This window comes from Carex rostrata, chromosome 1, assembly GCF_964058835.1.
Source record: "Carex rostrata chromosome 1, lpCarRost1.2, whole genome shotgun sequence".
NCBI classification, from domain to species: domain Eukaryota; kingdom Viridiplantae; phylum Streptophyta; class Magnoliopsida; order Poales; family Cyperaceae; genus Carex; species Carex rostrata.
Genome location: NC_135918.1, coordinates 3,351,138 through 3,369,294, shown reverse-complemented (window position 1 = coordinate 3,369,294; position 18,157 = coordinate 3,351,138). Strand labels below are relative to the sequence as shown.

The 18,157-nt window shown below is 34.0% G+C and overlaps 1 protein-coding gene and 1 long non-coding RNA gene across 2 annotated transcripts; both read right to left on the bottom strand.

Moving 5' to 3' along the window:
• Positions 1-1,131: 1,131 nt before the first annotated feature.
• Positions 1,132-5,564, bottom strand: LOC144552334 (uncharacterized). Its single transcript, XM_078300383.1, has 5 exons — positions 5,142-5,564; positions 4,208-4,712; positions 2,369-2,570; positions 1,691-2,167; positions 1,132-1,496 (listed from the first exon to the last, which is right to left on the bottom strand). Exons 1-5 carry the CDS (start codon positions 5,461-5,463, stop codon positions 1,161-1,163), a joined length of 1,842 nt encoding a protein of 613 aa, XP_078156509.1. The 5' UTR covers positions 5,464-5,564; the 3' UTR covers positions 1,132-1,160.
• Positions 5,565-15,267: 9,703 nt separating this feature from the next.
• LOC144565093 (uncharacterized) lies at positions 15,268-16,901 on the bottom strand. Its single transcript, XR_013514836.1, has 3 exons — positions 16,855-16,901; positions 16,271-16,359; positions 15,268-15,348 (listed from the first exon to the last, which is right to left on the bottom strand). It is a non-coding gene; the product is annotated as an uncharacterized LOC144565093 (long non-coding RNA).
• Positions 16,902-18,157: the final 1,256 nt, after the last annotated feature.

The following is an 18,157-nucleotide window of genomic DNA, read 5'->3' as shown; positions in this document are numbered from 1 at the left end:
TTTTTGTTAATTATCTAGTGAACATGCTCTTTATATTTTTTTTACAATTGATAATTGCCCTTTTAAATATTTTTTTTAAGGTCAATTATCTTTAAACATTGTTTGGAGACAATATGAAGTGACACGCTTGATGAACTGTACATAAACTGTAAACAGTTCAGTTTTGCATCCTTTCGCCGGGGACAACTCGAAATTAGTAATTAGGCATTCTAATCCATATCCATATCCATATCTGATTAGCATTCCGTGAATGCAAAAAAAGAGAAATGAACTCCTTTCTGTACGTACTTCGTTCACATCCCTCCATCCGAGAACAATAAATACTTTTTCTTTCTTTGATTCTATTCCACAATTTTCATATGATCTCAATCTACAGGAATCTGAAAGTGTCTCTGAGGGTAAAAAGAAAAAGACTATTGCTGCCAAGTGTAAGTCGACAAAAATTGCTAATTACGAAGGTATCAGTATTATCAACATAGGTTTCTGGCAAGGATATTGACACAGTTAAGCACTTTTACCATAGCGGCTATTCCAGAGTTATCGTGAGTTGCTCTTCTGATCGTGGCTTAATTAAGGTGTGAGAATCACATATTATATTGATGGTAATTTCAAGTTCTACACAATAAATATGGAATATCCTCAAGGAATGTGTTTCGCACGATGCAGGTAATACTGTTTCAACTTTAATTATTTTGATTAATTTATTTAAATACTCGAACTTTTGAAAATTTACCCCAACACCTAATTCGTAGGTGCCTCGGGATTGGTCCCTTATTTACAATAAAAAAAAAAGAGAATTCAAATGAAATTACTACCTCCTACAAGATGCAACAGAAAATAAAATACGAACATGCAACAATTGTGCTCATTTTTTCAAAACTCAAGCATAATAATACGCCAATTCTTTATATTATTGTAGCTTTCTTGAGAAACAGAGGTATCAAAACTTGTCAGACTTGGATTGAAAATTTTGAAAATAGCCCACAATTTTTTGCAGACCATCCAAGTGAGCCCAAAGTAGTACTGGTTACCCTTATATCTTTCCTTTCCTCTTACAAAATTAAATTAAGCAACTAATCAAAGAAATACCAAAAAAAAAATAAAGTTCTTCTCCATCTTTGCTCCTATTGCCTTTTCTATTTTCTACCCGTTTAACTAAATTATATCCTAAAAAGGATCATGCTGGGATCAAGGTCCTCTGGTATACCACAGCTTGCAGAGCTCTCAGGCAGCGACATAGCGATTTGTGTCGCGCATTCTAAATAGTTTTCGAACCTATCATGCATTTCATTCTTTTCATTCAAGAGGTGGTGCTTGAAACTGCGATTACGATAAGTCCAGTTGCCTGTAACCCAATCAAAGCTATAGAGAGGTAGGAAGCGGTGTCCGTATGTGGCGATGAACTCAATCGAAGAGAGAATGAAGGTAAATTCTCTTTTTGACATATAATACGGGAAGCTGACCCGTGTCCATCCCGGCTTTATCCCGTTATATCCCTGTTATGAAATACAACACGAAATAATTTGTCTTAGAAGCTGTAAAAAAAAATCAAACCATTTTAAAAAATCCTTGCAATTTTGCTCGAAAATGTTGGAAAGCAGACGCTGTTACTTCAGCCAAACAAATATCACATTTTTGGTTCTATAAGGAAAAGTGAGAAAAAAATCAAGTGCAAAACTTTTTGAAGTACCTGTTTAATGGCTGATCTAATGCAATGGGACAGCTCTATGTCCACCTCAAGCAAGTGGTGACCATACGGGCCAGCACAGGCACAACCGCCTCTTGCCTGAATACCAAACAAATCACACAACAACTTGGCAACAAATCGTCCGTGTAGTGGCGTGCTTTGGTTAGAAGTCACCTCATGCATCAAATCATCATCACCATCCTCTGAAGAACTACGATCCATATTCGAAGCTGATCTGGGATACACTAAGAACGAAAAGATTGGGAGCCGGTCAACCTCAGTGTTGCCCAAGACGACAATGTTTGGGTTTCTTGAGAGTCGTTTCATCGCTTCTTTAGCAAGAGCATGTTCACAGATTTTGATCAGGTCAATCCCTATGTATTCCTTCACCCAGAATGCCAGTGCTGCACGGACCTTTTGTATAATAGGCGGGGTCCCGGAATCCTCTCTCTCTTCGATGTCATCGTAATATAGTGTGTCCTAAAAATTGAAATTGTATTAACTCATGCATTTCATTTAGCTGCTTGAAATATGATGAATAATTTTGTTTGTAGTATATATATGATAAATCTTATAATTTTCGCCATTTTTGAACGGATAACTTTGAGAAAAATTTGTCATGTTTAGTCTTTGTAGCTAATTAAACAACTGAAAAATATGAATCGTAATAAGTGAATATACCTTCTCATCAAAGCTATTGACATAGGCCACGGTGCCCCCGCCGCAGGAAGAAGGTGGTGAAGATTGGAGCTGGTAGAGAGATTTGTTCATGAGTAAAATTCCAGGAGATCCTGGGCCTCCAACAAATTTATGCGGGCTAAGAAATACTGCATCATATCCCTCCATTTCCCCTGACCTCATGTCTATCTCCACATATGGCCCACTGTGTCATGTTTAGAATGAAAGAAAAAAAATTAGTGAATGTTGTGTGGTTGTCCACAGTCATAGATGGCAGGTCAAATAAGGGTCATCAATATACTATTCACAATTTCTTTTCTTAGGAAAAATGAAATAATGACCACTTCTCAGAAATAAAATAATGACAAGAGTTTGTAGAACTTCAAGTCGCGCGCGTTGTTCTGAGAACCAAAATCACTAATTAAATGAAGAATACGTGTGAAAGATATGGTTGTTCCTAGAAACTTGAACTGATTTTCTTCGAAGAAGAAAAGTCTGTTCTTTATAAACAAATAAAGTCAGACTCTCTCGCTTTCAAATAGGAAGAAGATGATTTTTCTATTTGTTGATTGTAAGAATACAAATAAGAATAGATAATGTGATTGAAATAAATAAATGGTTTCGTGTAGTGAAGTTCCTTCTGGGTTACCAATGGCGGTGAGTTTTGCTATTTAATTTATTGACAACTATAAGTCTATAACCATAGGTTCACATTATATGCTTAGGTCAGAATTGAGAACATTTGGCTCAGTAGATAAATGACATTCTGAACAAATTAAGATAGAAAACATTTTCATGAATGTCCCTCCTATCTAAATAATTAATTTACATGACAGATCGTTTCGTGTTAATTGGATGGATTTAATGGACCCATATATATACTTCATCTATACTAAATTTTCTCGCCGATAAGGCGATAGCTATATATTTTTTGCCTCGACTTTGAGAGTTAGGTAAGGAGCAAGTATAGAACCGAATCTCCTGCATCTCTGGAGGTAGTAAATTCCTGCTCCTAGAGTCACTAACAATAGGTCCAGAGTGGGCTCCAGATCAAGTATTTAAATTTTAAAAGTGACTCCGGCCCCATCTAGATCATGTGAAAGATAATAAATTTTAAAAGTGACTCTAGAAGCAGGAATTTCCTGCCCCTATCTCGTTCCCTGGATCATGTGAAAGATAATAACAAACCGTGTTACATTTCTGAATAATTTGGAAAGTCAAGTTGTTCTCTCATTTCAATTTAATTTGATGCATGAAAACCCTGATTGGGAATATGAGATGTCTTTAACTGCCTTAGTTCTAATTACTATGGCGAGGGCATTAATTTCTTTAATTATTGTGTGAATCAATATATATATATATATATATATATATATATATAGCCTGTGTTTGTTGCGTACATGCACGTCTGGGAGGAATATTATGATTCTTTCAGGAATAGTGCAATCTGGCACCTTATTTGAAAATTTTATTGGCTTGACTATAGGATTGAGTGTCAAACTGAACTATGACATATATTTCCTATTTTATTGAATTAATCTCCTATTTTTTCCAACTGATGATATTATTGAAAAGGATGGTTCCATGACAATAATAAAATTTGCATTGTTATTCAAATTTGTTGATTAATAGCAGAGACTAAATTAAGACTTGCGCTGTTTTAGAACTGATGTTACGATGTCATTAAGTTATCGACTAGACGAGGAAACTGATCAAAACTGGGACACGACATTACAATTCATTATAAATAACAATATATATATTTATATATAGACAACGATTCTTCATTAAGGGTTACCTAAAAAAGGAAAAAAAAAATATATATATATATATATATATTACCTGGCAGCGAAGTCAAAGCATGCAAAGGCACCATGTTCATGGAGAAGCCGTGCGATGGCTCGTGTATCGGCATTAATCCCAGTGACATTACTACAAGCTGAAAATGAACCTAACATGGGTCGTCGGTTTGTGTACTTTGGGCTAGCCAACTTGCACCTCAATTCTTCTAAATCGAGAAGGCCATTTTTGTCCAATCCAATTTCTACCACCTCTGCGGTGCTATTTCGCCATGAAAGAAGATTTGAGTGGTGCTCATATGGCCCTGTGAACACAACCCATCTCTCTCGCTCACTCAGCATTTTAACTACTCGGTCTCGAAGGATGGATGGCACGGCTATTCCCATCACTTCTTGGAGGCGTTTAATGGCCCCTGACGCGCCGGACCCACAGAAGAGGAGCACGTCATCGGGCCCTGCCCCCATACACCACTTTATGTAGGATGATGCTTTTTGCACCGTGCATGTCGTCCTGCCTCCTACGTAACTGTCATCAGTGTGTGTGTTACCTACACAAGGAGAGAGTTATCGATCATGTGAACTTCGGTGTGTTTTACGAATGTCAAAAATGTCCCTTCAACTACATTCAATTAATGAGATCTTATGTTGATGTTAACCTTAACCTTTTTGCATTAATTAAGTCAATTGATTGTGCAAGCGACACTGCACCGGTATAATAGGTTTAGGTCCTACACATTGCGTAGCCATTGTATGTATGTAACTGAGACATCCGACTGTAAAAAAGGGTTGCTCAAAATTTATCTTAATGGAAAAATTTGCATGCAGAAGTAGCCCATGTTTACACTTCTAGCATGGTAAACATACTGAACGGAGCCTCAACAATATTTTCTAAATTCACCGCCGACTAGAAATAATTAACTCGACTCAACCAAAATGGTGTATATAATGAATCTGAGCTCAAGAAAAAAAAATCATACCATAGAAAGGAAGAACTTCTTGAATTATATAGTTCTCGATGTACTTCAAGCACTGGCCTGACGCAGTGTGATCAGCATAAGTGAGACGGCGTTTTCCAAACGGTGTTTCGAACTCTAAGCCTTTGCCTATCAGTTGAGACTGAAGCCATGCAATCCGATCTTCCACGTTCTTCTTTTTTGAAGGTTTATCTTCCATGTTCTTGTGTCTTGTCGATTTATCGTGGAGCGATGATGAAAATATATCCGGATCAGATGATTCCTTTTGGGGCTTGTTTGACGGAGAGGCTTGATTTACACCTATGATTCTCTTAAGGGAAGGCATGATCTCTTTTCTCTTTGTTTCGTATGGAGTATTGCTTATGTTTGATATTACTTTCCTTCTTCCCTCTTTTTATATATATGGTCAAGACTCAAGATCTGTTATGGTCAAGAGAAATGAATGGGGGGCTATTTATAGGTGCTGGTACTACTAGCTAGTACTTGTAAAGGTACAGTTAAACTGGATGGTTTAGATGGTTAAATTCAAATGGTGCAAGTGGATGAATATTATGTATGGCTTCTTGTAACTGGAATTTTACAGCAACGTGTTTTTGAGTAACGGAACTTAATTGACCAATTGGAAGAGTGTTATATATGACTTGTAAGTGGAGTTTTTACAGCAGCGTGTTTTTGAATAACAGAATAAGGGTCAAGCTCTTGTTTGGAATTGCATTGATGAAGCAGTTTTACAGGTTTTGGTTAATTAGTTTATAAAACCATTGCATGAATTTTTTTTTTAGAAAGGGTCTCACGATTGTGGGCCCGTGCAAAAATTAGGAAAATATATAAAATAAGGAAATGAAAAACAGAATTAATTTAGATGAGTTGGTCTATGTTACAACAACGTTATTACAACGATAGACGCGTTGCAAGACGAAAGCATGTTGTGTCAGTAAATCAGTTATCGGCAAAGTAACGCTAAAAGACCAATGGTTCCAAGTCACAATATACAACTTTAAAAAAAAGTAAAAATTGATGCTTCTCGCATTATATATTGATTCTTTTAAAATTTGGCTCACTTCGGTCGGTGCCATCTAAAAATAAATAATTAACTATAATTTCATATTTTTAATTAAGTTTCTCCCTCCCTGGCTGGCAGGATTCATTCCGTGCATTATTTTTCTTCATCTGGACTTAGTCACAAAATTTGTGAAATTTTAGAAGAAGTAAGCATTTCCAAAAAATATATATGTTTGACTCACTCCCGTCATCCGGTGCCATCTAAAAATAAAATAATTAACTATAATTTCAGTCTGGGATTATCCACTTCATATTTTTAATTTTTGTTTTGTGCATTTTTTTCTTCATCAAGAAATTTGTGAAATTTTAGAAGAAGTAAGCGTTTCCAAAAGGAATATATTTGACTCATTGCGGTCATCCGGTAAAATAAAATAATTAACTATAATTTCAGTCTGGGATTATCCACTTCATATTTTTAATTTTTGTTTTGTGCATTTTTTTTCTTCATCTGGACTTCGTCAAGAAATTTGTGAAATTTTAGAAGAAGTGTTTCCAAAAAGAATATATTTGACTCACTTCGGTCATCCGGTAAAATAAAATAATTAACTATAATTTCAGTCTGGGATTATCCACTTCATATTTTTAATTTTTGTTTTTTGCATTTTTTTTCTTCATCTGGACTTCGTCAAGAAATTTGTGAAATTTTAGGAGTAAGCGTTTCCAAAAAAATATATATTTGGCTCACTCTGGTCATCTGGTGCCATCTAAAAATAAAATAATTAACTATAATTTTCAGTCTAGGATTATCCACTTCATATTTTTAATTTCTGTTTTGTGCATTTTTTTTCTTCATCTGGACTTCATCAAGAAATTTGTGAAATTTTAGAAGAAGTAAGCGTTTCCAAAAGGAATATATTTGACTCATTGCGGTCATCCGGTAAAATAAAATAATTAACTATAATTTCAGTCTGGGATTATCCACTTCATATTTTTAATTTTTGTTTTGTGCATTTTTTTCTTCATCTGGACTTCGTCAAGAAATTTGTGAAATTTTAGAAGAAGTGTTTCCAAAAAGAATATATTTGACTCACTCCGGTCATACGGTAAAATAAAATAATTAACTATAATTTCAGTCTGGGATTATCCACTTCATATTTTTAATTTTTGTTTTGTGCATTTTTTTTTCTTCATCTGGACTTCGTCAAGAAATTTGTGAAATTTTAGGAGTAAGCGTTTCCAAAAAAATATATATTTGGCTCACTCCGGTCATCCGGTGCCATCTAAAAATAAAATAATTAACTATAATTTCAGTATGGGATTATCCACTTCATATTTTTAATTTTTGTTTTGTGCATTTTTTTCTTCATTTGGACTACGTCAAAAAATTTGTGAAATTTTAGAAGAAGTAAGCGTTTCTAGAAAAAATATATATGCTGTTGGGGCCTTGTGGACCAATTTAATTAGCCTGTGCAGCCCGGGACCTGAATGAATTTTTTGTTCCTGTACTATGTCTGCAATCAAGCAGTTGAGAGGTGACTACAATATTTATTTAATAATTAATAATAATTAATTAATTATTTTAAAATAAATAGTTAAATATTTCAAAAAATTATTGAGTGAGGCTATGGTACTGCACGGATTGGTTCCTAAATTGATTAGTATTTTCATTTTTAAAGTACAAACAATTGATCTGAACCATCTAACAATATCTTTATATATTTATTTGTAATTGTAGATAAAAAAAATTATATATTTTTTTTACTATTTTCTAGATATATAGAATATCATTTGATATAAAAATTCTAGACCATTTAAAAATAGTGATTTTCTACCTATCTATAATTAAAAATGATAATTTTTTTTTCTAAAATATGTAAAAAAAAAATAGTTTGTAAGTGTTGGTCCCAAAGGCACCTTGGGGGGGGGGGGGGGGGGGGGGGGTGGGGAATAGGCCTGTTTATATTTTTGGTCTAAGTAATAATATTCTAACGTGTCTATAAGTTATTATTGGCGGAAACTAGAATAACTTTGTCCTAAACTAAATGTAAAGTAAATAGTAGAGTTTAAAGACACTTGACACAAAAGTTGTTTACAGAGTTCGGCACTAACGCTTACGTCTCCGGGGCTCGCGACCTTCTAGATGACGCACCTTTCTTTACCCAATGAGAAATGAGTACCCCAAGCTGAAATCTTGCTTGTCCTCAAGCAAAAATCCCAACTTAGGTATCAGGCTGGATTTTGGCTTTCCTAAATGCAGATTAAATTCTAAATGTGAAGAATTTACGTGAGTTTGCTATAGTTAAGAATCCCAAGAATCCTTTTGGGTATAATTTAGGCTTTTCTTGATCAATTTTTATCCATCCCACAAATTGACTAATCAAACTTCAAATTATGAAATGTTTCAATATTTGCAAAGCTAATTACCCGAATTGATCAATATTTCATTCTTTTACTGAAACTATGCCCTCATTTGTGGTGATTTTTTCCTTTTTGCCCCTCTAAGCTTGGAATAAGCTTAGGTTAGAAAGTTGCGGACTTCGTGTGTTGATATATGCAAAAGTTCTTTTCTTTTCTAAGTTTGGGAGACGAGCTCAAAGGCGCCCAATAGGACTTATTGCCAGTACTCTTATTTTCTCCATCTTTTGATTTATTTCATCACTTTTTTTCTTTTTATTATTATATATTTTTTATTTTCGCATACACCATAAATACACACATCCAATGGTATTCTTTCATACCAGTGGATATCCCAATCTTTCTTTATTTAAAATCTCCATTTCTCTATTAAAAAGGCACAATTCAGTTTCAAAATGACTTTTCGATACAATTCAAGTTTTCATCTTTTCAAGTTCTCAAAACATCCCTTCCTAATCAGTTCTTTAATCAATTATGGGGTTAGTTGTAATTTCTCAAGGTCATCCCAAACACAACCAAAACTTTTCACAAAAGTCCCTAATTCAAGCAACCACGCAAATTTATCACTGAAAAATATAAATTTTTGAAAAATAAACATGACCTAAATGTAGATACAGTTTTCTTCTATTCCACCCCCCAAACTTGAATAAAGCATTGTCCTCAATGCTTGAATTCACACAAGAAAAAGAAAATAGAAGAAAATATGGAAACTAACTAGACATGGAGTGAGGGAAGAGGTAGGGGCGCCTCACTGATTGGTGGAAGGTGGATCAGGCGGCAATGGGGGAAGCGCCCACTTCTGTGGTACACGGACCACGCGATCAAACCCTTGCATCAGGAGAATCCACAAGATTTCTTTCGAGTCCATGATCGAGCACCCGATCGTGCCTGTGTGAGCTTTCAATTTCTCCAAGAGCGTGGCAGTCCGATCGGGTTTGAGATCTGCACTTATGATCACAAGACAAGATTTATCTGGGACTAGGAACTCATACCTGAGGTTGGATGGAAGAGGCTTGAGCTCAGGAGTCGGATGCTTTGCCTTGGTACGGCCCATGCCAGATTTGTCCGACTCGTGTAAGGTCTTCGGATCAACCTCGTCCGACCCGCACCTTTTGTTCTCCAGGTCCAGGTCATGGCACGCGACTCGCGTGAGATTCATGTGGCCCACGTCCAGGTTCTCCCAGGTCAACAGTTGTCAAATCTGCTCCATAAACTGATTCCAACTCGTTTGTTTCAACCTGCAACTCAGATAAATAATCAGGGTAATTTTTAACTGATCTCATGTATCCCTCGCGAAGTTACCCCTTAGCCGATTGATCCTCCACATTGACTGCGCAACATGTTTCTGGTTCAGGTAGCCTCTGAGGGAAAGGAACAGGTGGCTCAACAATTTTGCTGTTTTGTTAATCCATCGTTGGATCAACAATTTTGTAAAATACTTAATAAATAGTAAACAAATTTAGAAAAATGTAAAATTTGGTCTCCAAGCACATATTAATATGGAGAACAAGATGAACGGTTTGGATCGGTCATTTGGATTTTGAATTTTAGATTTATGGTCCAATGCACAAACCCCTCCATGCATTGCAATGCACCATAGCCCATCTCTCTCTCTCTCTCTCTCTCTCTATATATATATATATATAGGAATTGGCTAGCATGCAACCCATAGCTAACTCAGTTTTTTGCTACAAACTTTTTAACCATCGGATTGCTTTAAATTTCGCGCACCAGGATAGAGCGCTGGCTGCAAATGAATTGACGGAGATGGAAAAAAAATGTGTTTCAAAAGCTCTGTTATTCTAAAGTCCCCTCCCAGAGTACCCCCCCACCTCCCTCCATTCTCCCTCCTCCGCTAGGGTTTTGCCTCGGGGCTCTTTGCCCTTGTCGCCCCTCCGGTCCCGCGCCTATTTTGTGCGCTCGTCTTCACCGGCCCCGGATAGATTGTTCTCCAGATCTTGTTTCCACATCATTCTTGCTCTCTACTCCATATCCACAAGCCGAATCTCTATATATTGGGATCATGTTGTGTCGTGAAACAAACAAATCTTGTTGCTATTGGTAAGGTTGTCTCCTCCGTGCTATTCTCCAGCTCTTCTACTAATTTCGTAGATTTTTTGTAAATTTCGTGTGTTTTTGTTTGTCAGAAATTTTAAGAACTGTTAACTCTATGTTTATACCTCATATTTCATGTCCTCCAAACTTTTGTCAAAATCAATGTGTACCAGGTGCTTCTACTTTTCTCTTTCTTTTGCACGAATTTGAAACAAAAGTTTCAGTAAACCCTAGGTCAGATACAACTTAATTTTCTACATATGACTGATTAAGTCCAAATTATCCTTAAGTGCATAGTTGATCTTTTATGGGTACTGACTTAGGAAGAGATTACAATTGGTATAGTTTGGCACTAGTACCATGTACCGATTAGTGTGCATCCATATTCAATTTCAATTTGACAAATGTGAACCAATTGAGCACATAATCATTTTGTTTTTTCTTTTCAAGGTATTGAATAAGAAGTGGTTCAGTGAGTTTATTATTTCTTTTTGGTAGATTAAAAGGTGGTATAATCTGACAAGAGGAGTTATAGTAGGAAATTTTCTAGTTTGGTGGGGCTTTATTTTGTAATTTTTTTTTTGCTTGTGTATTATTTGAGGAAATTAAGAGGAACTGTGTCATCAAGCCCATTCTGACAAGAGAAGTTGTGCCAACATATATGGTGCAGTAGCAAGTAGCAAGAAGGAAAAAAAGACGGATGTAATACTTATGCAAGGAGTTGTGCCATCAAGTCCATCCTTGTGTAAATATAATTTTCTGAATGTGTTATATGAAATTTACTTAATATGGTTGTAAGCACTTTATTTTGATTTTTAGTCCGGCTGAATATGTGTGTTGTTGGGTTGAATATGTGTTGTAATAATTTTTATTAGATTTACTTGCAGTTTTTTAACGTTCAATTCTCCTCAACAGTTCAATTTATGAGATGAATGTAATACTTGAATGTGTGTTGGTACACTTTACTTTGTTAATATTTTTTGTAATTTTTTGTTGGTACACTATTAGTATAGTTTATAATTCTAAATGTGCGCTTGTAAAATGATTTTGAGTTAATTATTGTTCTTCAGAATTAATGTATCTTTTTAAGAAATGGAAAATTTATATTTAGAAATTAAGCATCATGGATGCACAAGGTTTACATTAGATACTGTTTTATTATCATATTTTTCTGATAAGCCAACTTTAAAATCAAATTTAGAGAGATTTACTACATAATTTTTGTTCTTTTTATGATAGTGTATAGGAAATCCTATTCTAAATACATGCTAAATTCCAAAAAAAATTTAGTTTTATAACTATGTTTAACAGGTGATTGTATGCGGGGGCAGTCTGGTAAATTATGCAGAAAAACTTCAGTTTTATTTTTTTGAAAATGTGAACTTTGAAAATACCTAATAAATGACTAGAAAATCCAACAAATGTAAAATTTGGTTCTTGAGTGTCTTGATGTACTTTATTTAACTGTGAAGTTGATTTTACCAAATTGGCCTTTTATTAGCTTTGTATGGGTTTTCATTACTGGTCTATTGAACTGTTTTGGACACCAGTGAAGTGCTTAATGCACTTGGCTTATATATGTTGATCACTAGTAGTATTTTGATTGCATATTAATTGTAATTTGGAAAAACAATTACCATTTATTGCTGGAAAAAAATTATTTCTTTTTTTATTCAATTTTGGAAGAATTTAGAAAACGAATTTTCAGCAGGCAGTAACCGATTTTCATATTAGAAAACTATCTAATAGATTGTTTTTTAGCACAAATATACATACCCAAAACAGTCTATTAGAAAACTGAATTAAAACCCTAGCTACAAGTCCCATATTGTCCTCAAATTACACATACAGCTAGAGCATGACATGACAAGCACCCTTGTACCAAATTTTCCATTTCTAATAGACTGTTTTTGGTCACCCACTGTACCAGCATAGGTACCACTGTCTTATAAAGTATTAATCACAGAAAACACCACAATTAAAAAAAATACATAATTCATCCTTTATATATAACATTAAAAATTCTTACAAGCATACATCATACATTCTTTCTAAGTATTAATCCCAAAGAGTACAACATTCAATTACAAATGAAATAAAGTAAACTGTAATGCAAATTCAACCCAACAGAAAATCAAAATAAAGTAAAACAACAACAAGTTGAAAGGGCATTTGCATGTTAGCAATATAACACAATTGAATCAACTAAAAGCTAGCTATTCAACAAAACCAGCAAGTTGACATTCTTCAATAACCATCTCAGAATTTCACCTCCAAAACAAAAATTGGAAGTCCACATTTCTCGTTACTCAATTGACCTAGTTAAATAATCACAAAACATAAGAAATGGATTGTACAAATTGAATTTATTACATAAAATGAAACTACAATCAGCATCAACTAGTATCAATCGAATAACATGTTATCTAATTAAGTCATTGCATAAATCATCAATTGTTTACATTAAAGCAAAATACAGTATCAAACAAACTGAGATCATGAAGCTTTCTATACTGAGCCTATTTTACAACCAATACTTATATCTATTAGCAGGCAGGGGCGGAAGGTAAGGTAATCTAGAGGTGGCTAAGCCACCCTCAATATTTTCAAAAAATTTTATTAAGTATATAAAAATTGACATAAAATTTGTATTTTATGTATATTCAGCCTCCTCTATGATAATACAAAAAATTTAAAGGACATGAATGTAAGATGGCATATCTTTTTATATGTCTAAATTTATAAAAATATATATGAACATGTTATGTTTTTTTATTTTGATAAACAGATTATTTTATTAGTGTTAGTTATTTATTTATTGTGTTTTTTTATGAAATTAAACAATTAATATTTTATGTTATATAGATTTTAATTTAAATATTTTTAAAATATCATGTTTATTCGGTTAGCCACCCCTATATTCAAAGTCGAGTTCCGCCCCTGTTAGCAGGCATGATTAGCTAAGTGCAATTTAATTAGGCTGGACCTAACCTTCATAGTTCAGACTAAACTGATAGCAATCCAAATTATGTCTTTAATGTTCTTTTTAAGTTTGAAACATAACGTTCAAGCAGAAATTAATTAAGTTCTAACTAATCCTCATTAATCTAATTGGTGAAGCTTTTATATAGTTCTAAATCAAAAATTTCAAAAACTTTTCTTTTTTGAAAAAGAGGACAAATTACTAAATCCCGAAGTTCAAAATTGATTAAAAATACAACTAATTCATGCAAAATTAGTTGCATTTTTGGAATCAGGGAAGATAAACATACTTGCTCTTTAGATCCCTTGTGAAGCGGAGAAACAAAGACTATCACCGTATCGATTCGAGGTGAGGTTGCCTCGAGATCGTGCGACAGGGTTTAAAGGAGCTTGAGTTGCGAGAGAAGCGATAGGGAGAGCGTACGACAGAAAGTGGGGCTTGCATTGGAGACCAAATTTTACATTTTTGAACCGTTAGATGTGATATCTATATTGAAATGTGCTTGGAGACCAAATTTTACATTTTTCTGAATTTTTTTACTATTTATTAAGCCACTTTGAAAATTACTGATCCAACAGTGGCTTAACAAAACAGTAAAATCAGAAGCCACCGTTGGATCAGCGATTTTCAAAGTGGCTTAATAAATAGTAAAAAAAAATTCAAAAAAATGTAAAATTTGGTCTCCAAGCACATTTCAATATAGAGATCACATCTAACGGTTTAGATCGACTTTTTGGATTTTAAAAACGAAAAAATGACTTATAAGCATATACCCTCATATGGTTATGTAAGTAGAGTAGTCAACCTCTCTCTATATATAAAATTGTTATGTACAGAATCAATCTTTGATCTAGTGACAAAGATAATGCTCTTTATGTGAGAGATCACAAGTTCGGTGGTTTGACCTGCAACTTTACTGGAAAAAAACTGTTATGTACCTTCTCTGCACAATTTTTTATTACACAATGTAACTAAACGTGATATTTAATAGAAATTATATGCCTTCTCTACACAATTTTTTTTTTAAAACAATTTTCGTCTAAATATTTATCACGTTTAATCATTAATTGTTCCGTATATAAGTTAGTAAATTTATTTAGTTACATCACATGTGACTTCACTATTTAAAACACTAGCCATCTCGAATATTCTATTGGTCCCACTTCACTAAACGTAATATTGTCAATTTATCATGATGTGACTAAACATGATAATTCATAGAAATTATGTTCCTTCTCTGTACAATTTTCTGACAATTTTCGTCTAAATATTTTTATCATGTCAGGTCATTAATTGTTATGTATATAAATCACGAGTTTATTTAGTAGCATTACATATCACTTCACTATTTTAAACACACTAGCTGCCTCGAACAATAGTCGTCTCGAACATTCTCTTGGTCCCACTTCAGATAGCATTTAATCCGTTTCTATCAAATTTGGAAACTAATACCATATTTAGTAACTGTATCAATGCTGTCACACCCCCGATCCGGAGGTGCGACGATGCAGCCGCGCCTATTTACCATAACAATATACGTAACACTGGGCATGGATCTTTTTATGCATTGCCAATAGCATCCATTATTATTCCCACATCCCAATTTATTTACAACAATTATCTGACATTTTATAGTGGATGATGCTAGAGATATATTCTCTGCATCTTGTCAGATATAATAAACTCAAATCCCATACCTTTAGGTGGCCCTGCTGTCAATTACCCGGAAGCGCTCTTTATCTTCGTATAATAAACCTGTAGCCCACAAGGGGAAACGAGTGAGAAATAATAAATTATTTCTCAGTGCTGATTGCCACTCAGATTATTGGATTCGAAGGAAATCCATATTCAGAATGAAATCACCGCACGAGAAATTATCAGTTCAGTTCTATAATAACGAATACAAATGCTCAATAACAATATCCAATTGAACAACAAATATTTCATAATTAAATCAGAACTCTAAGAATCTTATCAGAATAAATGGTTTGGGTCAAAATCTCTTAATACTTTAAGTATGGTAATGTTTGGGACTTAATCTTTATAACCACTAAGTCTGGTAACGTTTGGTTTCTTAACTTTACAATTTCTAGTCCGGTCACACTAATAGATACTATAACATGTATATGTCGTGTCAGGGCTTATACCGTTTTAACTATCCCGACATCTGATTAATGGAAACAATATGGAATCAATATCACAATACTGTCATTATCAGAAAGAAAATCAATGATAAGACAGTTACCATAGTTCATTAGTCTTACAGTCACAATTCACATTTATTCAATATCCCCTATCCAACCGGTACTGGATTCAGTTGGGGCCATTCACCATATGCGCATAAGGGTCCTGGAGTAAAGTCTAGTAGCTAGCTAGACTTTACGATATATTAATCATTTTTCTCCACTATATGGAGGTTCAAGGATTACAATATTTCATATTCATTCAATTCAGTCACTGTGGTCTCAATCAATCATTTACAATAAGAATCAAGCTATCGATAAACAATATCAACATGACAGTCAACGGACTTACCTGTAATTCAGTTTCAGTTGTATTGGGATATGCATATGATGCAACAGTTCAATCAATGCAGTCAATCAAATATTCAAAATGCACAGCGAGTTACGATTTAATTCCTAGTTATGAATCTCAGACTAATCCAATAACCTCGCACCTGATATTGTAGGGCAATTATAGCGATCAATCCTTGTACATTGATTGTTTCGGACAGTCCCGTCAAGTTTCATTCCACACTATCAATGCCTATAGCATAATAATATTTTCTTGATCATTATGTCTTACATCATTATTATTACTAAACAATTTACACACACACACATATATATACACTAGTAATCAATCTACGTGTATCTGTTATTTACTTTTAATTAATAGCATTATTTACTAATTAATTCTTCATTTTGTAATATAACCCTCTGACAGGAAATATTTCTCAAGCATAGAAACTTTATAGATTTTATCCTTATTTATTCTTTTCTTGCAATTAGAACTGGCAACTCAAAGTTTATGCACCAATATACCAAAGAATGATTGCTACTGATCAATACCATAGTCTAAATAACATCCTTAATGTCACAACTGTATCATGGCCAGCAAAGCAAGTGAACCAAATCCTAACACGGTGCTATCAATTCTTTGAACTCAACTTGCATATTACCAAGGCTTTCTTGTTTACTTTTCAGATGTTATAATCAAGACATATATATAGATGAGAAAAACCAAGCAAGAGAGAAATACCAATAATCATTTTAGATGCGTTGAGAGAGAGGAAGAACATTCATTATAGAAATTTTATCAACAGAAGAAAGCCTCTCTTCTTTTATTCGTTTCTTTCTATTTTCTCTTTTTCTTTTTCTCTTTTTCTTGCATTTACGGGAGAAAGATGACCCCTTAATTAAAAGGGAATTAAGGTGAGGGTGTATCACTCTCCAGGGGCCGCGTGGCCTTAGTGCCACATCCTACGGCCATTTTTATTAATAACCCAAAAAAAAAAGTTTTTTACAAAAGTAACCCCAAAATCTGAGTTTTTTCAAATATAACCAAACCGCCAGGGATGCTGGCGGTCCACTTCTATAGCAGACCGCCAGGGACATGGGCGGTCTGCTAGGGACCAGACCGCCAGTGTTCTGGGCGGTCCGCTTTTTTTTTTTTTTTTTAGAGATCTGATTTTTTTATATTTTCATTTGTGAAGTTTTAATTGTTTTTTGCTTAGGGTATTTGCCAAAAAATTAATTAGAATGTTTAAAACATAAATTACAACGTGTCTTATACAATTATAACGTGTCTATTTTTTTTTATATTTTTCTTCTGAAATTACAACGTGTCTAAATGATTATGTATTATTATAACTGGCAATTTCTATCAATAATCATTATGTCACTTATGCACTAAATGATTATTCTAATTTTTGACCACTTTGGTGATTAACAAAATCATAAATCTCATATGCATAAATGACTTATAACACATACTTTATGCAAAACAATCAGTCACAAAACAATTATTTTATGCCCAAATTTCAAACAATTATTTTGTACCAGTAAACTTTAATCGTGCAAAGTCAAAACAGTAAATGATGCACGAAAAGACCCTAAAAACTCTGAAATTGTAAAGAAAATTCGAAAAATCTATATCCGACGGTCGGATCGGGCTGGAAAATAAGTTAGCTTGGATTTGGGGTTGTGGAGCTCATGTCAAAATTTCAGCCCGATCCGACGGACGGATCAAAAGTTACGCCCCTTTTCGTGAAGCATGCGCAGGACCATATTGCATCATATTTGCCAAAAAATAAAACATTTGATATATTTATAAGTCATGTTGTCTAATTATAGAAAAATCCAAATAAATTGAAATTTGTATCAATTCTGTGTATTTTTTAATGCTCTACATGCTGGTGTAATAACTTTTTTCAGTTTGGTCCCTGTATCAGTCCAGACTTGCTGATTTACCAACAGAGGTCAAATTTAATGTTTTTAGTGCATTACACTATACCAGCAGCTTTTGCCTAGTGCTTGGCTGCTGAGTTTGGACTTGGTACCAT